Source organism: Cicer arietinum, chromosome 8, assembly GCF_000331145.2.
Source record: "Cicer arietinum cultivar CDC Frontier isolate Library 1 chromosome 8, Cicar.CDCFrontier_v2.0, whole genome shotgun sequence".
Classification (NCBI taxonomy): domain Eukaryota; kingdom Viridiplantae; phylum Streptophyta; class Magnoliopsida; order Fabales; family Fabaceae; genus Cicer; species Cicer arietinum.
This window is the reverse complement of record NC_021167.2, coordinates 19,831,741-19,857,234: the sequence shown is the minus strand read 5'-3', so window position 1 is coordinate 19,857,234 and position 25,494 is coordinate 19,831,741. Positions and strand designations below refer to the sequence as shown.

Genomic DNA, 25,494 nt, shown 5'->3' with positions numbered 1-25,494 from the left:
AAAGAGTGTCAAAGTGTAAGATACATAGTTATTTATCAATGTTATTTTATGAATATTTATTATTTGTAAAAAAAAAATACAGAAGGTGTCGTGCCCTATTTCCGAGAAAGTGTTAATAATAAAAAATATAGAAGAAAAAAAAAATGAAAATAGTATTTGGTTTTTTGAGAGAATGAAAAAGAGTTGATTTAAAAATAATTAAAAAGTGTTTGAAAAAGAAATTGGAAAAAAAAGGAATGGAAGAAAGATAATACCTGATTAGAGTTAGTAACCTTAAACCGAAGACGAGAAAGAATTCATAATAAAAAATGGAGAAGAACAAATAAACACTCGAAATAGTATTTCGTTTTTTGAGAGAGAAAAGAAGGGTTGAAAAATTTAACAGTGATCAGTTGAGAGTGGTTTATTTTAATACTATGAATTTAAATATCTTTAACATACTGATTATATATAAATTAAATTTAAATTACAATTTAATAATAAATATTAAATTTGATAAATCAATTTTTATGTATTTAATGATTTCTAATATCTTCACTATTTTTTACTAAGACAAAAAAGAACAAAATATTAAAGGAAATACCATTATAAATGAAACAACAAACTTTGGGAAAAAGTTAAAATGGAAATGAACTATTTCAAGAGAAAAAAAATATGTTAAATACAAAGACAAATAGAATGGTTAAAATAAACTACCTAATGAAAAAAAAATTGAAAAAAAAAAAAAAGAAGTGAATCTTTTGCGTTTTGGTATGTGTTGATATCTTGATGGTAAATAGAAGAGGTAAATTAAACATTAATTTTGCACTTCTTTGTCACCTTCGCCGTTATAAGCTGCACCTTTGCTTTCGTTTTCTGTTTCTGGAACCACCTATACATGAAAAATCCCCGTTAGTCAATTTTATTTTCTATATATTTATTATCACATGTATCCTTCTCATTGTTAAGATTTGTTTTTTTTCTTAATTCATAATAATTTGATGGATGTACATCACAAAAAATGTGAACATATTATGCCTCATAATTAACACTACATAAATAATTTAATGACATAAATAATCAAAAACTAAATAATTTAATGACATAATTTATATCACCATATATGTAAACAAAATTATATCATCTATCAATTACAAATTATTTAGTATAGCTTTTAAGGTACTTCCATCAAAAAAAAATTATTAAAAATCATCTTTTAAAATATTATAATCAAAATCAAATATTTTAATATATAATAATTTATAATTAATTGACAATATAAAATATATTTTCACATACAACGTAAACTAATTAAATTAATAAATTATTCTAAAGTACATCTTAAATAAATTATTCTAAAGTACATCTTAAAAACATGAACATAAAGTACCAATGTTAAGAAATTTGACACATATCATATTTTATTTTATTTTATCAATATTAATATGTTTTCGTAATTTTAATTGTTGTGAACTCTTGGTTTCTATTATTTTTGGTACACTTTAGACTTTGAATAATTCAATTTTAAAATATTTTAGTTTTTGAAAAGAAAAAAAAAATTAAAATTATGTAAAACAATTAAGATTTAATTACAATTTTATTCTTTCTATTTTTATTGATTTCTGAAATTAATCTCTCTATTTTAAAAGTCAACAATTTTGATTTCTCTTTTTTATTTTTTTAACTAAAAAATAATAACATGAAATATTTTAAACAATGTGACATACGATACAATAATCTAAAATAATTAACACCCATGAAATTAGAATAAAACACAGTAAAAATTTAACTTTCAACTTTATAAATTTTTCATATCTTTAATTTAATTAATAACATATAAATAATTAATACATATAGATAGTTCTATATTACAAAATTATATGTCACGTCATTAAAAATATGTTAATTAAATATTTTTTAATTTAAAAATCTGATAAAGAAATAAAAATCGTTAATTTTTAAAATAAGAAGACCATTTTCGTGAACTAATAATAATAGAATAATTAAAACTACAATTAAACTAATAATTAAAAATATTTACATTTAATGTTAAATATATATAAATAAATCAGAATAAGAAAAGCTTAGCCAAGCCAACACGGCAAGCTACCTGATCATGTGATGAATTTAACGGCTGAGATTGTCTCCTTCTCTTTATTCTCGTTGTTCGATCCATCAAATCTGTCATAAGGAAAAAGCCAAAAACAAAAATAAATAAAAATAATAAAACACGGTGGTCAATAAAGTGAACCTTCTCAAAAAATGACAAGACACTCCAGATATTTTTTTCCCTTTAAAATATCTCAGATAAAAGACATTAAAAAAAGGTTGAGATATTTTCAAAGTGCTATTTTTAAATAAATAATAAAAGAAAAGCCACCCTTTTTTCATAAGTCAGTCATTTACGTCCCCACTTAAGACTTTCTTCATCAATTCGTTTCACCTTAATTTTATTATTTTTATTATTTTTCTTAAAAAAATTAATAGCAAAACACACCAACTAAATATATTAAAAAAAGTAAAATATTGCCTATTCAAACTTGAAGCATATAAAATATATTTGTATTTTAGCCCTAATTTTTATATACACGGCATAATAGTAACAAAAATCTGCACAAGGATTTAACCATAAATATTATAAATATTTGTTGTAATATTTTTGAAGTGATAAAACTAAGTTACAGTAATAAGATATGAATTGATAATTAAAAAAAAGTTTCTTTTACACTCTATTAGTGTATAACAAAAAAAAAACATTATTATGTACAAATATTTTTTTTATCAATAATATAAATTTAGATTATTTCTTATTTAAATTCTACTATTTAAAAAAATATAATGAGATAATATATATTTCACTTAAAATTCAAATATAACTACAACTAAGAGATTTCAAATTCAGGATTTTATCTATAAGATGCAATAACTTTTAATCATGAAATTACTAACATAACCTTATGCTAAATTTTAAAAGTGTTCAGATCTCAATACTATATACAAATATCTAAGGTATATTCCATGTTTTCAACTGCATTTACGCGTTGTTTGGTTTTTTATAGATAGCAATAAAACCACGCCACGAGTAAGCCCTTAGTAAATAAATTGCACCCAAACGCTGTCTTAACAAATCCACGTCATATAATAAAATATAAAATAAAAACAGGTCGTTGACGAATGATAATTGCTAAAATGCGCAGGAGTGGAGGATAAAAAGAGTAAACGAAAGAAACGATCTTATACCTGCGGGTGTATGGTGTGTTCTGGTGCGTCGTCGATGTTGAGATTTCAAATCAAGAGTTGATTCAGAGCTATCAGGAAGATTACGATCGAGTCGGAGAATTTGACGGTTGTGATTGAAAGAACAATTACCTTTGTTTTCTAACATCGTACGAACGAAAGAAGCTTCCATGGTGTTGAGGTAGTTCACGTGCTTTTCGTTAGTCCAAAATGACGTCGTTTTACTGCCCGGTATTTGCACCGTAGAGTTCATTGTGGTGAAGGAATTGGGTTTGTGTTATAAAAAGATATTTTTTTGAGAAATAAATGGTAATAATAATAATAATAACATGAAATTAAAAATATTATGGTAGAACTTAGAAGAGGTTGGGATTATAAGGAGAGTTGGAAGAGGTTTGGTTAATGTGTGATGTGTGATGAAATAAATATCTTTTTCTTTTTAGGGAATGAAATAAAAATATCTTGAGAAGTTTGGAGGAAAGTAATGAAGTGTTGTACTTGCTTTATTGTGTTGACACTTTGACACCTGTATTAGCTTATAAAGAATATCGTATCATTTCTTATTTATTATTATATTTCTTCTTCTTCTTAATAAGTATTTTTTTTCTTTTTCTTTATTTTTTCAAATATTGATGTGAAGTATCTATATTTATATGTGTTTGTGTAATTGTGTGGATGTCTTCTTATTTTTTTCTTGTTGATATTTGTTTTATAAACTAATTAGATTTAATCTTGATTTTTAAATGAATTATTTTGGTGTGTTAATATTAGTCCATTTACTAGTAGGAATTATGTGAATATGAAAGGCCGAGACATGGTCTCAAAGTATAATTTATAAGTTATGATTTTATAAATATTACTCAAACAATTAATTTTAGATGCTTAAAAAATAGATTTTCAAGTTCATTTTTGTTTATGAACATATTCTATATGATATAAAATATCAAATTCAATACATTTACTATTTTCTCTATTTCTTTTTAGATATGTGTGAAAGTTGACTCTTAGTCAAATTAGTTCAATTTAGTTTTTTATTTAATTTTAAATAATAATTTGATTATTTATATCTTAAAATATCAATCGTATTATCCTTTCTTTACAAAAAACTAAAAAAATTATCAAAATCTTCAAACAAAACTCATAAAATTTAATATCAATTTCAAGAAAATTCATATATTCATCATATGCATAACTCAAATATTCAAATAAACTCATATTTTCATCTCCAACAACATCAAATATAAAGAATGAAAATATGAGTTTATTTGAATATTTGAGTTATGAATTTGATAAAATTTGCATTTTATTGAAGATCATAATTAATTTTATGGATTTTGTTTGATTTTTTTTTTTTGTAAAAAAATAATAATGTTATTTACATTTTAAGACATAAAGGATCAAATTATTACATAAAATTAAATAAAAGACTAAAAAAAAAGATACATGACTGAAGTGTTACCTGAAATTAAGTTAAGGGATTGTGGGAGTAATTATGCCAAAATTTAACTATTATTTTGCATCGTAATAGATTCGGGATGACTCAACCGATCTTGACAACAATAAATAAACTTTAATATGATTTGTAAGCTTCAGATATACAATGATATGCATTGCAGTCGTTTTAATCCTTTTGAATCAATAATAAACAATCATATCTTTTAAAATTTTGTAGTTAAAAAAAAATAAACTTTATAGAGATTCTAAAGACTTATTTACCTTTTTTATTATCATGTGTATAAAAAAGATGATTTGTTGCATATAAATAAATAAATAAATAAATAAGAACACAAAACTTCCTTTAATAAATAAAACTCAATAAATTATATATATATATATATATATATATATATTTAAATAACTATAATTTAAATAAAAAAAGAAAATACATTTATATATAAACCATACGACATCTATAAATCATGACATATTTTTCTCTTTAAAAATTTTACAAAAGAAAATAAACTTTATATATATATATATAAGAATTTAATAAAAATCATTTAGTAATACATATTATCACTTATCATATATCTAAAATATAAACATTTTCAAAATATATGTTATATATATTCGATCATAAATAACTTTCATAAAGAAATTTAATATCAATTCATATTCATTAATAATATTTTAAAAATTTAAGATAATTAGATTTAGAAGACTTCAAAAATATACCACTACACATAACTTACAAATAGAGGAGAAGATCAAGATTAAAAAAAGAAATCACGTGACTTTTTTAAATAATCACATGTAATTTAAATAACTTTTAATCATGATCATCCATGTATATTTATGTGGTCAATATTTAATCACCCCACTCTCTCATTTCATTTCTTTTAAATTAACACTAAAATCAAAAAGAATTTATATATTTCAATCACGATCTAAATGTGTAGTTTTTCATGAACTCAAGCACAAATCTTTATAAACGGTAACTATTGAAAATCTTACATTTTACAATACTACCGTGATACTTGATATTAAATTATTAACTCTTCAAGAATTAGTATAAAATTTTCAGCGATGGCCAATAAATGTCATATGTTGAGCAATCATATGGCAGTAGATGTTTTAATAATACTTCTTCAAGAACTATATTCCAATTATCTTCATTAACAATTATCACGAACTATTAACAATTATCACGAACTATTCATTTTTTGAGTAATCATCTAGGGATGTTTTAATTTTAAATAATTTTAGTTCTTCAAAAACTATATCCATCATTTCAGAATTTAACAAAAAATAAATGACAATTATACAAAATTTCTCAATAAAATGTATATGCAAAATAAAAGATTGACATGAAATAGAAAGAATAAATTTTTAAAAAAAGAATATAATCATGAGAAGAAATAAATAATAATAATAATAATAATAATAATAATAATAATAATAATAATAATAAGGAACATTATTAAAATAGAAACTCTAAATTGATTATGTCATCAGTTATATTCATTTTTGTAATGAGTTATGAAACTAAAAAAGAATGTATTATTCGGTTATAAAGTGTGTGTTTACAAAACACTGTAAATTTTATTTATAAGACATTACTCTATTAGTGAAAATACAAAATTAAAAACTACCAATTACTTGGTCTATTAATGAAAGTTTTAAAAAAGTGAAAGACGAAAAGAGACATCTATTAACACATATTATTATTAATTGGTTGGTATAATAGAAGCAAATAAGAGGCGAGTAGCTAAAGAACATTTGTTGCAATGAACGTGCGGAACAGAATATCTGGCTCTCAAAAGTATCCTGAAACACTGAAAAGTGAAAAGCATATATGGAAAGATATTTTGAGGATTTTTCTAAGTATTTATTTATTTTTAAATAAATTCACGAAATATTGAAGATTACTTCTAACGTTGAGTATAAATAACAGAATAACATCCATTTTAATATTAAAAAATCGTGAAATCTAATTTAATATTTGAGAAAATAAAGATAATTTTTAGTTGTTGAGAAAATTAAATTGAAATAACTTATCAATTTAAAATATTTTAATTGATTTAAAATTAAAAAACATATAAATAACCTTAACTAGGTAATAAATACAAATATTTCATCTCATTGGTCATGCCATATCTCCCAAATTAATTTGAAGAATCTCTATATGTTTTTTTACGGTCGGTGAATTTGAGAAAAGAAAAAAAGGTTGTTAAATAATCATCCATCTTTTGATAGTTTTTTCATTGAGTGAAAACTACTGCATAATCATTTTATTTTATATTATTTTCCTCTTCCTTTCACTTTTTTTATTTTTTTTATTTACACCATATTTCTTTGATTAACCAAACAAAGTGGAAACAACCTGAAAATTAAGTTTTTTCTGTTTAATTTTTATAGAGACTAAAAGTTATCTTTAATTTTTAAGTTTCCTCTTCCTTTCACTTTTTTTTATTTTTTTATTTCCACCATATTTCTTTGATTAATCAAACAAAGTGAAAACAATGTGGAAACTAAGTTTTTTCTGTTTAATTTTTATAGAGACTAAAAGTTATCTTTATTTTTTTCCATAATTAAATTGAGTTTCGTTTTTTTAAGGTCTAAAATGAATCTTTACTCTAAATAAAAATAGATTAAAGATAATTGATATATTTAGTTTCAATCTTTTTACGTGGTCGAATTCGACTTCATTCAACAATAAAATTGTCATTGTATTTGGTTCAACAAATGTATAACCATGAGATTTTAAATTTTGAGATAACAGATGTGTTGAAAAGAAATGATAATATAACTAAAAAGAAAAAAAGAAAAAAAATGATATGTAATTAAATATAGCCTTTATTAAAAATTTGTAGCACAAGGATTACTATGAAAGAAAAAGAGATACAAAAGAGTTTTAAGGAGTGTGCACAAGGTTACAAAGGCAAACAAACCAAGCCCAAAACTTAAAATAGTAAAAAGGTTTACATCAACCTCCATCTACATCAAGACAACATTTTCTACCCCTGGCCACGTCAAGAAGATCCTCAAAAGTCTTCCTAATAAGAGGATAATGATCTAATGAAAGCACCTCTGGAAGAGCTGGTGAGCTTACTCATATCCCATGAGATTGAACTGGTTGAAGATGAGCCCAAAAAGAAGTCAAAGTCCATGGCTCTCAAATCCCAAGGAAATGTACAAACTCCAAGGCCCTACAAGCTACTGAAGAATTAGAGGAAAGTGAATTGGACGATCCGAGTGAAGACTCAGATGACGAAGAATTGTCATTTTTCTTAAGAAAAATCCAAGGCATATGGAACAATAAGAAGAAATATTTTCCCATAAGATATTTTAGACGATCTCAAAATAGTAGATAAGGAAGTGAAAAATTTGACAAGAAAAGAATTATCTATTGTGAATGTAAAGAACTAGATCATTTCAAATAAGAATGTCCTAAACATGAAATGGGAAAATCCCAAAGGAAATACTTCAAGGCAAAGAAGAATGGTCTTATGGTTACTTGGGATGACTCTGATGAAGATGAAAAGCATGCAAACATGGCTTTGATGGTAGATACACACTTTGACTTTGACTTTGATTTTGATGATGAATATGTTGATGAAGAAATTGAGGTATTGTCTGACTTATCGCATAATGGACTTATAGATATGTTAAATAAGTTTCTCAACAAAAATCACAATGCTTCTTCGAAACTTAAATCTCTTACAAAAGCTCATGACATCTTAACAAATAAATACAACCATCTTGAAAAGGAGTTTGAAAACCTAAAGAGAAAAAAATCTAACTCTTGAAGAAAATGTTCCAAAAACTATAAAGGATACAGTCTGTAATTTTGTTAAATATGAAAAAGTCTTTCAATAATTTCTTGCAAATGATATGGACATAAGCTAACAAGCATTTATGATATATGGTGTTAGTAGAAAGAATAAATGTTATATTGGTTTTGAAGACTAGAGGAAAATCCTAAGGCTAACCTACCTGATATTGCTTGCATATATTGCTTAAAGAAAGGTTACAATAAAAGAACTTGTCCTATGCAAAAAATATAGAATGATAAGACACCTTTCAGAACTAACAAACTAGAACCCAACCAAATTTGAGTACGTAAAGTAAAATAATCTATCTTGCAGATATCCTTAACAACAAAGTTAAAACACTAGTCATGGTACTTGAATAGTGAATGCTCACAACACTTGATGGGAGAAAATTCTATGTTCCAAGGCCTAGCCCTCAAGAATGGAGGATTTATAGGTTTTGGAGATAATCAAAAGGGTAAAATGATTGGGTATGAGATAAAAAACCTACAGATATCAGAGGAACCAACAAGACCAACCTCTAATGAATTAAAAGATATGCCTGAAAATTCGAGGACAAGCAATAATGAACATTCCACAAATCCAGATCATCAAGAATCCAAATTTGAATGGAAATACAAATCTTATAGTATAGACTCTTTGATCATAGTAAGTGCAAACAATCCTTTGGAAACCATATACGCCTTTAAATAAGCATCTATGTATGGAATTGTATATGAAATTGAACGTAAAACTATAGACGAAGCTCTATCAAATGATGGATGGATAATGGCTATGGAAGAAGAGTTGAATCAATTCAAAAGAAATGATGTATGAGATCTTGTCGTCAAGCGTAAAGAAAAGAAGTCACTTGGAACCAAGTGGGTTATAAAAAACAAACTGAATGAGAAATGTGAAATGATCATAAACAAAGCTAGACTTGTAGCCCAATGATATAGCCAACAAAAAGGTATTGATTACACTTGAACCTTTTTCCATGTGGCAAGGTTGCAGGCAATAAAATTTTTTCTTTCATTTGCAATTTTTAATAAAATAATTTTATATAAGATGGATGTGAAAAATGTTTTTTTTTTAAATGGTTACATAAATGAAGAAGTGTATGTTAAACAAACTCCAGGCTTTTAAGATAATGAATTTCCATAATATGTTTTCAAACTAAAGAAATCTTTGTATGGTATGAAATAGGCCCAAGAGCTTGGTATGATAGACTAAACAATTTCTTATTAAAGAACGGGTTTGAAAGTGGCTCGGTTGTTTGTTTAGAAAATCATTTAAGAATGACATTCTCATTGTCCAAATATATGTTGATGATATCTTTTTTGGTTCTACTAATGACAAGCTATATCAAGAGTGTTCTAAGTTAATGCAAAATGAATTTGAGATGAGCATGATGGGAGAATTAAAATTCTTTCTTGGAATCCAAATTCATCAAAGCTCAAATTGTGTACTTGTTCATCAGATCTAATACACAAGAAAACAACTTAAGAAATTTAAAATGAATGAATGTAAGTCTATGTTTACACCTATGCATCCAACATGTTCTCTTGATAAGCATGAGTCAGGTAAAAAGGTAGATCATAAGGTGTACAAAGGAATGATTAGTTTCCTTCTTTACTTTACTCCCTCTAGACCTGATATTTTGTTTGGTGTATGCGTGTGCGCGCCAGATTTCTGTCTAATCCTAAAGAATCCCACTTAATAGATGCTAAGAGGATATTTAGATATCTAAAAGGCACTACTAACCTTGCTTTGTATTATAAGCCATCCTCTAAGTACAGTTTAGTAGGTTTATGCGATGCTGACTATGCTGGAGACACGCTAGAAAGGAAAAGCACTAGTGGAAATCTGATCTCCTAGTCAAGCAAAAATCAAAGGACTATTGCTTTGTCTACATTAAAAGTAGAATATATCTCAACAGCTAGCTGCAACACTTAATTGTTATGAATGAAATATCAACTAGAAAATTTCAAAATCAATGAGAGTAACATTCCTATCTTTTGGGATAATACTTCAGCTATATGTTTAACCATAAACATTATTTTTACATTCAATAGCAAAACATCTAGAGATTAAACATAATTTTAAAAGAGATTATGTTTAGAAATATATTTTAGACATTCAATTTGTCAATATTGATCATCAATGGGCAGATATTTTGACAAAACCCTTTGCTAAGGACATATTCAACTTTATAAAGAAAAACCTACATATTCTGATTATAAAAGAATGATATTGAAGTCTTTGTATCTTTGTCTCTTAGTAAATGGTTAAATGCATATATGCTTTGCCTCTAATGAAATTGAATTTAGTTGTGCCTCTAGTCAATCTAAATTCAATTAAGATTCAAATATGTCTTTGGTTCCCGCAAATATACCACTTTTTGATTTTAGTCCTCGTATTTTTTTTTTTTTTTGAATTTTGTCCCTGTAAAATCTTAGATAATTGGTTTTGGTCCTTAACGTCAAATCAAAAATTACCAAAAAAGAGATGGCAAACCACCATGGCACGGAAGAAGACAAGTTTTTCAAAAACTCCTAAACTCCATTTTTAAATTCTATTCATATTTTTTTCAATAAAATAACACTAATTATTAAATGATAATTAATAAATTTATTAATTAATAATATAAAACATTTTATTTTTTAATATATCATAAAAGATGATGTGTTGGTGTGCATTTATAGGGTCACATGATCCGACACTCTTTTTTTGTAATATTGATTTGACATTAAGGACCAAAGTTGATCGTCTCTAATTTTACAGAGACTAAATTCAAACATAAAAAAATTTGAGGGACTAAAATAAAAAATTTATATATTTGCAAGGAGTAAATACATATTTAAAACTTTAACTAACTTTAATATGAACATTCTTCTTGTAAGTTATGTTTGGCCTGTGATACTTCGGCAGGTGTTGTTCACATATGTTTATGCGTGCGCGTTAGTTATGGTTTTAGAAACTCAAATGTTTTCATAAAATCCACTCACTACTCACGATCACTCACAACCCTCACGTGCTCCCACACTTTAACCTAGATCAAGAAGTGGATTTGGACGTTGTGGTTAAAGAATTCTGGCGATTTATTGACACAAACATAGACAGAGAAGTATCTAGTACCGTGATAGGGTTTCCTAGCGTCTCTCACCAGATTTCCTTAATAAGGGATGTTACTTGGGAATGGTTATGAATCAAAGGTTGACTCATTCCAGATCAATAAGGAATTATTCGAAGATCCTAAGGTCAACTTTAAACTCGTCCTCTTGAAACCAAGATATAGGGTATTCTTCAAGATCTTGATTGGGTGTGCAGTATCTAAAGGTGGGTCAGTGGACCACATTAGCAAATATCACAAGGATCTAATGTAGAATATCTCCCAAAGGATCTAGACCAATATTCTAAACTTGATTTTGGAACACATGAGGTCATGTGTCATCAACTCCAAATTAGGAAAGATAAGGACAATCCCCTACCCTAGACTCATCACAACAGTACTGATGAGAACTCCCTAATTCAGGCTCTAGAAGAAGTAGGAGGCATTATCCTAGAAGAACACATGATTAGTTCTTATGCACTCTTGTTCAACATACCCAATGTTTTTTTCTTTCTAATTTAAGATATGCTTCTGAATTTTCTAACTATAATGTAATTTATTGATTTTTTTTTTCTTACCTATTCTCTCTTCAAAAAAGAACTAGAATCTTGTATCTCTGACAAAATCTCAGTTATCTTGTAATTGACCTAGTAGTGATTGTCTCCTCAAAAGCTTCATAGTATTAATATAGAAGTTTGAGAAGACTAGAGTATAGTCACATTGATAGAAGTATAATATAGTGGTGGAAAAAAAATTAGTTTCATTTTAATAGAAAGTCTCATAGGTTGAAGGGACTAGACGTAACAACTAATTTGGTGGTGAATTAGTATAAATATTTGCATCATATTCTTTTTCCTTACACATTTTACATTTATATTACTTCAACAAAAAATTAACAGTTTATTATTTAATTTTCATCATAGAGTGATGATTATTTTTCTCGTGTTACTCGGTGAATTTTTGGTTGCACGCATTATTTGATATAACGAAGAGATTTCTTTAGTATGAAAGACTCGTAGTGTTGACTCATAGATAAAATACAAACACAATTTCAAAGCAAATAAACTAACAAAATATTCAGATTGAGACATATTCTTGAACACACCCACTGTTTCATGAAACATAAACATATGAAAATGATAGATTTCACTTCTTAATTCAAACGGTTGATCCCAATTTGAAGAATCTGTTGAAATTGGAAATGCATTAACTATTACTTGTGTTCTAGCTGCAATGTCATAGCCCATAATTTTTGTGCCTTGCATTGATTCCCTTGGAATTAATAAAGGTGATGCAGGGTGTAATCTAAGAGTTTCTTTGATCACTGCTTTCAAGTAATGCATGTTGTTCAAATCTTGTTCAGTTATGTGAGTTTTGTGGCTAATCACATTTCTCAACTCATCTTGTAGTTTCTTCATTACATTTGGGTGCCTTAAAGAGTTCTGCCATTGTCCATTCTAAGATTGCAAGAGTTGTATACCTGCACCAAACATATCCTAAAAAAAATATGCAAGAATTTCTAATTATATTAAGATTAAAAATTTTGTATCCTATCAAAATATAGCTCAAAATTATCACACAAATAGAGTTATCCGTTTAAATACACAAATAGAGTTATCCGTTTAAATATGTATTTGATATTATAAGTTTTTTTTAGTCTGTGTAAGTTTTTTTTTTTGTTTTTTTATGTAGTCGCTGTAAAATTATCGATTTTGGTCTTTAGCGTCAAATCAACATTAAAAAAAAGAAATATTTTTCAAAAATCCCTAAACCCTTCTATTAATTTCTATTTATATTTTCTTTATATAATAACATTAATTATTACATGATCAATAAATAAATTTATTAATTAATAATATAAAATATTTTAATTTTTAATATATCATAAAAGATGATGTATTGGTATGTACTTATATGTGCTATGACAATTTATCATTTTTTTATAGGAACCAAAATCGACTGTCTCTTATTTTACATAGACTAAATCAAATATAAAAATTTACATGAACTAAAATAAATAAAAATTGTATATTTGCAGAGACCAAAGACATATTTAACCCTACATATATTTACTTATAGCACATTTAAAGTGTAGACTAAATATCACTCGTGGTCTTTTAACTTAATTTCAATTAACGTTTTAGTCTTTTTTTTTTCTTCCCAATTTGATCATTTGTTTAAATTTTAAGTGACAATTTGATTCTTTATGTTTTAAAATGTCAACAATGTTATCCTTATTTTTTTGCAAAAATTCAAAAAAATTATGAAAAATTTCAAACAAAACTCATAAAATTAATTATCATCCTCAATATAATGCAATTTCATCAAATTCATAACTTAAATATTTAAATAAATTCATATTTTCATCTTGAGTTACGAATTTGATGAAATTTATTTTATATTAGAGAATATAATTAATTTTATGGATTTTGTTCGAAAATTTTGATAAATTTTTAAATTTTTGTAAAAAAAAAAGATAACATTGTTGATATTTTAAAACATAAAATATCAAATTATCACTTAAAATTAAAATAAAGGACCAAATCAAAAAGAAAAAAAAATAAAAGCCTAAAACGTTAATTGAAATTAATAAATTAAGGGACTACAAATGATATTTAACCTAGAGTATATAATTATAGAGTATATAATTATAGGATTTGAATTTATATCTCACCCTTGTATAAAAACAGTCTTCCTTACATTTCATATATCTTAGACCAAGAATTTGGATAACATAAGGCTCAAATTGTAAATTTTTCATAATTGAGTGTAACAAATCAATTAGGTGTCTTGTCCGACCTTATTAGGGATTCAAGGACAGAACAACTATGTTCTATAATTTTGCAGGAGTTCCTAGAAAACCGATACTATGTTCATAAAAAAATGACACTACATTCGTCAACGATCAAAAGATAACAATGTAACATAATATGGTTCCAGGATGTATATATCCTCACTTTAATCATCCATCCTTAATTACTGATAAAAGCCACCAGCAAATTCCCCAAAATATGTCAGAGTCTTTAGTAGAGAGTATAAGGGCGAAATCAGATTATGCAAGTGTTTCTATCCACAGACGTAATGAAAAAGGAAAATAAAAATAGGCATATATGATACAACAATACCAGTGAATCATTAAGTTGTTATCCAACCAGCAAAATAAATGAAATGAAAGTGAGTTTTTATTTGTCGATCACTCTCTAAGAACTATTAGCTGTAGGAGTAGAAGACTTTTTCCCCTCAATGTCCATCTCTTTTACACTATCACTCAGTGAAGATGATTCAGATTTCTCCTCCCCCTTGCAGCTAGGTTCAGATTTATCATCCTCGTCAGTTTCGTCCTCGACATGAGAACCCTTCTGTCGATGCTCTTTGACTTTAAGATATTCATCATAGTGAGCCTTTCTGTGCTTTCTAAATTTTTTGCTCCTATCTGTTTCAGAATCTTAAACAATATTACCAACCCAAGAAAATTCAGGTTAGATAAGTAGAAGAACAAGTCATTTATCAACATATAATAACAAATAAATTCAATAAATTAATCCAGACCTATAAAGCACAGAGACAAATACTAAATATGACACATACATTGGTAATAACTAGAGAAAATGGAGATGATTGTGTGTAACATGGACATCCGAAGTAATTGAATGTAAACTACAAGTGTCGATGTCGTGTTGGACACCAGACACACCTTCAATCAGAAGTGTCGATGCTAAAAAGATATGTAACCATATGTGTCGGTATCCATGCTATATAGATCCAAACTCAATCACCGTATTATCACAAAGGAGCACCAACATAAACTGACATGACATGACATGACAAGTGCACAATAATACCATTTCCCCATATCAAATGGATCCGTACTAATTATCTTAAAACAATAAAATAAATGGATGTTACAGCAGCAGCAGTCTCCAAGTTTGACAATTTGCCGAGGAGCACACATGTACTAATCAAAAGTCTGGATAACTTTCTAAGTTGTATAACTCAATTAGGTATAGGTCACCACCAATGTGAAAAGAAAAGGTTGGCCTTTCAGATCCAACAGTGTGAATGATAAGTACAAGAAGAAGAAAAAAACCACCGCTGTCATATCCTATTTTAAATAATTGAGACATAACTAACTTTGTATGCAAAGATTTCCCAAAGTTTTCTTTTATCACTAATTGTCTTCCTTGTTTTTACTGCTGAGACAATGACTCGATCAATGTCGATTAAAAAAAACAACGAAAAAAACAAATATGTCTCTCAAAACTTAACTCGTCTCGACCCAACACCAATCAAGTTACCGTGTCAGTCGTAAAGACGAGGAAAGCCGTTTAATTATACTTCCAAAAGTGTCACCGATAGTCATTAGAGTTTTGGGTAACTTTTAAGGACTGGTCCACAGTACACCACTTATCAAGGTGATCCACCGTAGAATTTCCCTATACAATTAACTCAATTTTTATAACCATTATGTTTATACAAATATACTGTTTTATAAATATTTGGAAAATCCATATAGCTCCAATTAGCCACTTGCTATCCAGATTTTATCAACTACACAAACTGTAAAAATGTTCAACCTCAACCAAATCCATTAAAAGATATTTCACCATGTACATTGGAACCTTTGATTCCATAATTATCTATGCAGAAATGTAATTATGACAGATTAAAAGTAATTATGTCAGATTACAAAAGTTAATAGCCTGAATTCTCCACATTATAATCCTTGCCTGTTAAAACCAATTAAGATAATATTATATATATTTCAATTACTTTTGTTTTTAAGCCAAAAAAAGGGTGCAGAGGATATTTCAATTACTTGGATCATAAATCATCCATTAAAACCAAAACTGTCATGAAGGAGAAGCACAAACAGCCATTAAGAGTATCAATTGTGGTAAAACATTAAACAATGATAATCTTCGTCAAAAACAATAAAAGTAGATCAAATAATAGTATCATACCATCATCATCATCTTGTTCCATTGCTTCTGGCTCATCCTCAGATGATGTCCAACCAAAAGACTGTCCAGTGCCTCTTTTGCTACTGGAGGCTACATCATTCAGTGCAGACCATATTTCTTCAGCTTGTGTTGTGCGATTTTCATCATCAATATATGAATTAAAACTTCCTCGAACGGGGGATAGAGAACCTAAAAATTTAGGTTATATCAGAAGATAAGTTTCTGATATTTTATTTCAGAAGAAAAGTTGTTGTACATACAACGTCTACTAAACTACAGCAAACAAGCAGGCCTGAAATAAAAACATAAAATGTGCAGCTCCACATAGCTCTATGAACAGAGTTAGACTAAAATATGTTCTCAGTTCTCACATTTATAAACCAACCCATGTCAAGGCCAATGTTGTCAAATAGCCGCTATAGCATAGCGGAATTTGAACAAATTGCTATTGATCTACAATCCGCTATTTAGTACAAAGTGTTTTCAAATAGTCGCTATTGTGGCGCTATAGCACTGTGGCATAGTGGAATCTAAACAAACCACTATTTTCTGGGGTCCGCAATTGACAACACTGGTCAAGGCCTGACTAAATTCTTGAATTTAGCTATGAAACAAAGTTTTTGAAAATTATAAGTATCCAGCACAAGAATAAAAGTACTATTATAGTTAAAACTTAAAGTACAAACCCTCTTCCCTTTTAAAGTAATATCAAGCTGTAATTTGCATACATAGCCACACTCATACATTCAGTAAATATAAGTCATATTCATACATACACATTAAATCATGGAAACATGAAGTTTACGTTATCATCTTTACTACATACAATCGTCATCAATCATAGGATGATATGGAGTCTTAGGCTCGGTAATTTTCTGCCTCACAGGTTTGTTTGCCTCAATTTCTCCAATGTTAGCCTCATCCCAGCTTACGCGTCCCCTACAATGTGATAGCAAATGCGAGATTCATATTAAAAACAGGAAACCAATGTGTTAAAAGCAGGACAGTATTAAAGTAAAAAGATCATGGTTATGTTTCTAAAATGCATATCCAAACAAGCATAATTACTGGACACATGAAGTTTTAGCTATCTTTTTACATACTGTCGCAGTCAATTAAAGAATGATATGGACTACGGAGTCTTAGGCTGAGCAAATTTCTGCAGTCGATTACAAAAATGGCATCCAACACCAGGCTTTGTATTTTGGAGTGTTTATGCAATACTGTGCCATAGAAGTTGTAGAATTACTACACTGTAGTTGGCTATCTTGAGCTATATATAAAAAAAAAATAGATTTAACTGACAAACTCACTGAATGTTGTATTAGTTCAACTTAGAAATGCTTTGGAAAAAAATGAAGGTATTGTTTAGTAGAGGTTTGTAGTGTTTGGAATATAATGGTGTACAAGACAAATTTTGAGTTCTTTTTTCATCCCTGTTCCTGCTAATTTGTTTTAAATGGAAATCATACAGAACGCGGATTCCCTAGTTTCTCTCATTATCATACGCAGTATATAATGAGCTGGCCATTCAATCTCCCAATTATATAAGCAAACAAATAAACAGAAGTTTTTTCTAGCATTACTTCATTTTGTTAGCGACTAGTTCTTCAAATACCAAAAGTATGCAAAGCAATCCTCGAGTGGCTTGAACAACCTGGGAAACATACAAAGTTTTAGCAGTGAGTTTGTAAGTTTCAAGAACACGAAGGATTAAAGGGAAAAAACAAAGGAGAAACAGAGAAATGAAAAAGAAGAATTTGATGAAAGAAGAAAAGGGAAAATACATGCAAAATAAGAATCTAAACAAAAGTGAATGTCTACTCAACTAATATTTGTACTTATTAGGGAGAAATAAAGTTGATTCAGTGGAAAAAATAAGAAAAATGTCATATATGAATGTACCACCAACTAAGATTTTTAAAAGAATAATACATGAAAATTAGAATGCCATATTGTTTGGTGTAAAGAAGGAAAATGAACTCTTAAGCAAGAAGTTAACGAGGTGATAAGGCATCTGTTCCAAGCCCTACTATCTATTGTAACATGTAATACTGTGTTCTTGTTTTCAACTTCCAATAGTTTTTATAGTCTTACACTCGCAGCCATACAAAGTCAAGGAATATACTTCTTAGGATAATCCAACACATTTTATGACATAAATAAAACTCTGGAATCCACATGAACTAGAAACTCAATATTATCATCAAGCCATAATACCCTGCCTCTACAGACATTCCAAATTCAAACATCATTCTCTAACATATGTTTCTAAGTATATTTTTTTATCCAATATCCAGTGGCCAGTGCATACCAAAACTTTCAACTAATGACAAATCATTATCATAGTGTGTGGTTGTCACTAGCCAAACATTCTTTCGACACCGCCGGAAATCAAACCTAGGAGCACTATGTCAACCACAGACAGACTATCCCAATAGGTTTCAACTCCACTCAAAAAAGAGCCTGGACCATCATAACTTTAGCCAATGTCTCGGCCTACTACACCAAAGCCATATGGGCCCAATATCCAAGCATTGTGGCACATCAGAGCACTACAATCCATAATCCGACTATTGACTAAAACCTCACCTTAAGCACATGTCTTTACTCGGTCAAGAAAAAAGAGACATGTGCAGACTGAGGAAACAATGACCTCTCCATTAACAATCAAACTACTTTCTTAATAAATTCCTAAAAAAATTCCAGTAAAAAAACAATCAACACAAACCCTAAACCTTGAATATAGATAATAAAATCCAATCTAAGCAAGCCTACATATATCGCTAAATTTAACAGAGAAAAACAAATACTATCGTTAATAAATAAATATAAAGCAAATTAATTATTCATTATAAAGTAAGAAATGCAAAACACGTTAATCACAAAAACAGATTAAAATTCAACAATAGAAGTATATTATCCAATAAGACTAATTCCAATTACAAGACACAGAACAACAAATTCAAAACCAATACTATATCAATGAATTTCACAGCAAAATCAAAAAACTAAAATCCAAACACTTCATAAACAGTAAATCAACATTCACAACCGATCAAATCCTCAATCGGAAAATTTGAAATAAAAAAGTAATAAAAACGAATCCGTGACAACTCTAACCTAAAACGCGAGTTTGAAAACTTTATAGTGAGAAATAAAAAAGTGAGAGAAAATGAAAGAGAGTTGTTGATATTATTATACCTTGAAATTGAAAGAGAAGAAAGTGGATTTGATTGTTGTATTATGCTGCTGCACAAAGTCAAGTAGTTGCAAACTGCAAAGAGTAATAGCGAAACCGGGTTTTGTATAGAAACCGAAAATTCTTCTACTCAATGTTCTTATTTCCAATACTACCCCTCTTGTTTACCCAAATTACGGCTTATTGTCGAATGGTACGTTTCCTTTTTCTTTTTTTTTTTATGAAACGTTAAATACAAAAAAATTTAGAAGTATTGACTTTGAATTTGAGATATGATTATTCAATCTAATAAGAGTGTGATTTTGTCAATTGAATTAGAATTTTAATGAGATAAATCTTTTAAACAAAATATATTATTTAATTTTAAATTACTCGAACTATTAGATTTATCATTTAATTTTTTTTAATAAATTAGTTATTTATGTTGGTCAAAATTATAATGAACTATTTTTAATACTAATATCATTTTAATTATTTTTATTTAGAGATTTTTATAACCAACTATGAGTTTTATTATCATACCATATAAATAATATGATAAATTTTCAAGTAATTTCATAATATAAAATAAAAAAATAATTTCAAGTAATTTCATAATATAAAATAAATAAAAATTTGTTGAATTTCAATAACTCTATAATCTATCTCATAAAAGTTCTTTATTATTTAACTTTTTTTTTAAGTTTGATTGCGGGTTTATATTTCTATAATTATTACAATTAAAATCTCTTAAAAATTCCATGAGTTTATAGAAATAAAACAGAAGAATTTTGAGTTGTAATTTTACTTGTTTGATATTAGAATTATCGATATAAATATTCACAAAATATAAAAGACAAATTTAACACAAAAAAAGATAATGACTAACTTATTATTAAAAAAATAAATTTATTATTTTAGTGTAACTCAAAAAGATGTGAAATGTATTTTGTCAATTTTTTTATTATTTTATTATAATATTAACATAAACTAACAAAAAAAAATCATTATAATATTAACATAAACTAACAATAAAAAACCATTTCTACCCCCAATTTAAAATTTTATACAGTAATGTTTAACGGTAAAATTGTCCACTAAATTTCTCTATCATACTCAAATATATTTAATTATTTAATATTTTTTCTCTCTTACTTTTGACTTTCTTTTTTTGTCGAAAAATCTATTTCTTCTCTCAATTTTTGCCACTTACGTTTTACTTTCTATCTCCAGTTTTCTCTTTTATTCTTTCATATTTTTATTGTTTTATATTTCATAATCTTTTCACCTCTTTTCTTTTTCTTACCATATTTTTATACTCTTTTCTCTCATTTATTATTTATTCACATTTATAATTCAAATTCTTTTGATTTAGATACAGTTTTAGTTTCTCTATTTTAATTTATTCGTAATTTTGGTTTATTTATTTATAATTTTAGTCTTTTTTATTTTAATTTATTCATATTTTTTGTCCTTTTATTTATAATTTTGTAATTTTAGTCCCTCTATTTTAACTAATTATAATAATTTTGATTTCTCTATTTCTAATTTCACAAATTCAGTTTTATATTTTAACTGATTTATAATTTTGGTCCCTCTGTTTCTAATTTTACAATTTTAGTTTTCTATTTTAACTGATTCATAATTTTGGTCTCTCTGTTTTTAATTTCATAATTTTAGTCCATCTATTTTAATTGATTCGTAATTTTGGTCATTCTATATCTAATTTTTAATTTCGCAATTTTGGTCCTTCAATTTCGTAAAATTGAGACATTTTGGTCCCTCGATTTTTTTAAATTGAAATATTTTGTCCTACTTATATATTTCACTATTAATATTGAGGATGACATTGTTTTTTTAAAATGATTACTTGGACTTATTTTAAATAAAAAATCGTAGCTCGTGATTTTAAAAAAAAAATTATCTAAAATAAAAACAAAATAAAATAATATGGTTAAAAATACATTTATACTTTTTAAGAAATTATTTTAATTCTATGTACACCTTGGAGAAAATAAATAGAGGTATACAATGAATCACAATAATTCTTAAAAAGTACAAATGTATTTTTGACCCTTATTTTAAATTATTATTATTTTTTAAAAATTATTGTGATTCGTTAATAAAAATTAAGCAATGTCATTATTGACCAAATCAATACTAAAATATATAGGTAGAATAAAATATCTAAATTTTAAGAAATAGATGGAATAAAATAATGAAATTAGAATACATATTTTACTTCAAAAAAAATTATGTCTAATTTTATATTAAAATTATCAATTTACATCGCATTTAAATTATTAATTACTATTCTCTATCTCTTTCATTATTTCAATATTGTTTTTTCTTATGTTTTTTCTTATATTTTTTCAACATAATACATTTTATTATTACTTTACTTAATACTGTATATAGTTTGCGTAGGATTAATATGGATTTAAACAACTAGTTTGAATTTACCATATATTTAATTAATGAAGTAATTTTAAATTTCGATTTATATATATAGAGAGAGATTAAAATAGATGGTTTGGTGTGATTTTGTTTTTGTAATATTTTTTTAAGAAATAGGAACCACACCAAATTGATGAATAACACGGTTTATATGATTTGGCTCAATGAAATTGAAATTTATTAAAATTTAATAACTAATTTTATAAAATTCCAAATTTGTTTTCACTGATAATAATTTTTTATATTCAACAAAATTGATCAGTAACAGTGTAACGGGTCAATTTGTAATATTTTGTCACGAAATTCAAAGAAAACCAATCTTATGAAGAATAATTTTATAAAAATTGTATATGAGACAAATATTTCTTATTATTCAATTAGTTAAAAAATAGTATTTCACAAATCAACTATTTAAAAAAGAAAAGTGATTTTATTAATAATGTATCTCTTGAATATATTTTACATTAAAAATTTGAAGAATTTTATAATACACTAATTTTAATTTTTATGTATAAATTTTATACGGAAAGAATATTTGTCACTCGTCATTTAGTTAAAAGATTGAGAAGGTAATGTATCTAAGTTTCATCTTTTCATAAATCAAATAGTTAATGAGATATATGTATTTTATGGGTAGTTTTTATCTTAGATATCTTCTAAATAAAAAATTGAAGACTTTTTTGATAATTTTTTTTTAGGAAATATAAAACTAATTATAATTTAGTGTATAAATCATATACAAGACAAATATTTGTCATTTGTTAATTAGTTAAAAGAAAAATATGTATTTCATTAATATTGTGTTTCTTGAATATCTTCAATATAAAAATATGAAAGAAAATAAAAATGATACACTAGTTATGCTTATTTACTATAACAACTATACATGGAACAAGTGTTAAATGATGGTCCTTTATGAATTAATTATAACAAAATGATAATAATTTACTACATAAATCATACACGAGACATATATTTTTTATTCGTCATTTAATTAATAGATTGTTTTAAGCTAAAAAATTATTTAAAATAAAACAGAAACAATTCGGGTACATAAACTTAACTCATGAAAGCAAAAAAAAATTGTCAAAAAAGTTCTTCAAATCATACTAATTTTCTAACTTGTGGGCAAAAATTATATACTATAACATTCTTCTGCATATTATTTTTCTTTGTCTTAAAAATCACATCAATAAAAAGGCTTTTCACTAGCAGTATAGCAATTCGCTTCCTTCGCGTCATCGCTACAATTTATTTCATTCACGCCATCTTTATGACTTGCTTCGTTGGCATCTTTATTTTTTTTAAATCGTACAATATCCTTAATATTTGAGTAATCATGAGATGTAAATTATCGTTAGTAACAATAACATTTGAATATGTCATCTTCGGCATTAGAGCCTTTGAGTTGACTTCCAAATCATAAGAGATTTGATAGTTTTGAACATTGTTTGTCTCTAATAGTGCATCACTTCAAAAACTAACAATACACATATGAATGTTTATGATCCTCTTGTAGATAATTTGTGTTAGCTGAATTAGATATGCTAGAACCAAAGACCTCATAAATTATATTTTTAGTACCCTGCATAAGTTGGACCTCATATTCGTCAAATGTCTCTCGAATGATTTCCGATTCCCCAAAATCAACTTAGTCCAGGTGAGAAGTTTCTTTACGATTTTTTATCATTTTTTTTTACTAATTAGAGGGAGAAAATTCTTTAAAAATAGTAGTTCCTTCTAGATCAAGTTGGGATATGATCAATAAAAGGAGAGTTAACATGGTGATCATTATTACCTTGAATATCTTTTTCTATGTGTTCAGTTTCGACTTTGTTTGGAGCAACAATGTTTTTAAAGGCATACTTATTTACCAACTTATTTGCAATTGCAACATCTTCAACAGATTGAGCTATTCCATGACCATTAGAATTTTTCTGACAATTTTCTATGGAATACATGTATTAAAATGTAGGCATGGATAATAACTCGAGTCAATTCGCCAAGACTTCTGATATGATAATATTAGCCAAATTGAGAGTCGAAATTAGAAAGGGGGGTTTACAAATTTTTGTTCGAACAGATTAAGAAAACGATTAATCCACTTATTCGAGTTTCAGACCTATCAAAGATTCTATCACGAATTTAATTTCTAAATTGCGACTTTATTCCTATTTGACTATAGAATTGACCAAACAAACATAATCAACCCTATACAAATTTGGTTTCTTTTACAGGATTAAGCATCACAGTCATCGTTGTATTACAGTTAACGATCAAGCGTCGTAAAACTATAATTTAATTAATATAGAAACCGAACTATGTCAAACTAATTTAATCAATCCTATTGAAATTTGAATTAAGCAATTGGAATAACAATATAATTGAATAAAGAGAAACAAAATCACAATGTAAAATTAACATTATAACCTAAACCTCAAGGTGTTGATGAAACTCTGAACAATGGATTAATCCGAGAGAAAATAAGTCTTTCAAAAAATAAAAAGTGCTTATATGTCTCTCAATATGAAAACAGCGTGCCTAAAATAGAAGAAATTTCTAAATATATTGTACTCGATTTTTTGGCTTATAAAACAAGTGGCCCACTACTTTAAATTATTACAAGAAAAAATGGTCATGTAATATACAATTTGGACTCCATAAAGTTTGGCATTCGACTTTTATTCCAACAAAAAAGTTGTAGCTCTGATTTTTAGCTTTCCAACACCTACTTGCATGCGTTAATCCGATATCGAGAGCTCAAATTATGACCTACAGTGCGTACATGAGTCAATATGTAAATAATAAAATAAAAATTCAATTTTGACCCAATTTAGAAACAAGCTAAAAAATTAATCTAGCATATAAAGAACTTTTTAAATGTCAAAGTAAAAACTTAAAAGCATGTGCTCAAATGCTTTGATCAAATTCTCCCACACTTAAGCTTTTGCATTCCGAGCAAAGTAATGCATGTGATTTCAAATATTCTCATGAATGCCAAGTTATGAGCATGAAAAAATATATATTTCTAGCTTAAGGCAATCATAAATAGCTTTTTATCACAACCAAGACAAAGAAGAGAACAAATTGACTAAAAAATGCATCATAAGTGATAGAATTCTCACAAGATATAAAATTATCTCAACCACTCAAGTATTTGGGCTAATGTTTACACTCAAAGCACATCATGAAAGCTAGTACTACCATATGCATGACAAGCCTCTAACATCTATATTTGAAACACATAATACATAATGATCATAAGGTCTTTATTAAGGTTGTAATGGGGCCAAGGTAAGGGTGAGATAATCCTAA

At 26.9% G+C, this 25,494-nt stretch overlaps 2 protein-coding genes across 4 annotated transcripts; both read right to left on the bottom strand.

Annotated features, from left to right (window-relative positions):
- Positions 1-560: 560 nt before the first annotated feature.
- On the bottom strand, positions 561-3,714 carry LOC101506614 (uncharacterized). The gene is made up of 3 exons (XM_004515653.4): positions 3,220-3,714; positions 2,090-2,160; positions 561-871 (listed from the first exon to the last, which is right to left on the bottom strand). The coding sequence occupies exons 1-3, from the start codon at positions 3,467-3,469 to the stop codon at positions 797-799; spliced, it is 396 nt and encodes a 131-aa protein (XP_004515710.1). The 5' UTR covers positions 3,470-3,714; the 3' UTR covers positions 561-796.
- Positions 3,715-14,501: 10,787 nt separating this feature from the next.
- Positions 14,502-19,901, bottom strand: LOC101506292 (protein phosphatase inhibitor 2-like). 3 transcript variants are annotated; one of them, XM_012711914.3, is made up of 5 exons: positions 19,746-19,901; positions 18,128-18,198; positions 17,368-17,480; positions 16,542-16,730; positions 14,502-15,013 (listed from the first exon to the last, which is right to left on the bottom strand). In XM_012711914.3, the coding sequence occupies exons 2-5, from the start codon at positions 18,130-18,132 to the stop codon at positions 14,781-14,783; spliced, it is 540 nt and encodes a 179-aa protein (XP_012567368.1). In that variant the 5' UTR covers positions 18,133-18,198; positions 19,746-19,901; the 3' UTR covers positions 14,502-14,780. The 3 variants fall into 3 exon arrangements, with proteins under 3 accessions (XP_012567368.1, XP_027186748.1, XP_073220643.1); XM_027330947.2 differs by having other exon boundaries at positions 14,502-15,025; positions 19,746-19,900; XM_073364542.1 differs by lacking the exon at positions 19,746-19,901 and adding an exon at positions 19,665-19,719 and having other exon boundaries at positions 14,502-15,025.
- Positions 19,902-25,494: the final 5,593 nt, after the last annotated feature.

Excerpts from the sequence above, each read along its gene's own strand:
- LOC101506292 (XM_027330947.2), bottom strand. Across the intron at positions 16,731-17,367 it reads TCCTATGATTGATGACGATT|GTTCTCTATCCCCCGTTCGA; the intron begins GTATGTAGTAAA and ends CTAAATTTTTAG. Across the intron at positions 15,026-16,541 it reads GGAACAAGATGATGATGATG|ATTCTGAAACAGATAGGAGC; the intron begins GTATGATACTAT and ends ATATTGTTTAAG.
- LOC101506614 (XM_004515653.4), bottom strand. The coding sequence starts at position 3,469 with ATGAACTCTACGGTGCAAATACCGGGCAGTAAAACGACGTCATTTTGG. Across the intron at positions 2,161-3,219 it reads AACACACCATACACCCGCAG|ATTTGATGGATCGAACAACG; the intron begins GTATAAGATCGT and ends TCCTTATGACAG. Across the intron at positions 872-2,089 it reads TAAATTCATCACATGATCAG|GTGGTTCCAGAAACAGAAAA; the intron begins GTAGCTTGCCGT and ends TTTCATGTATAG.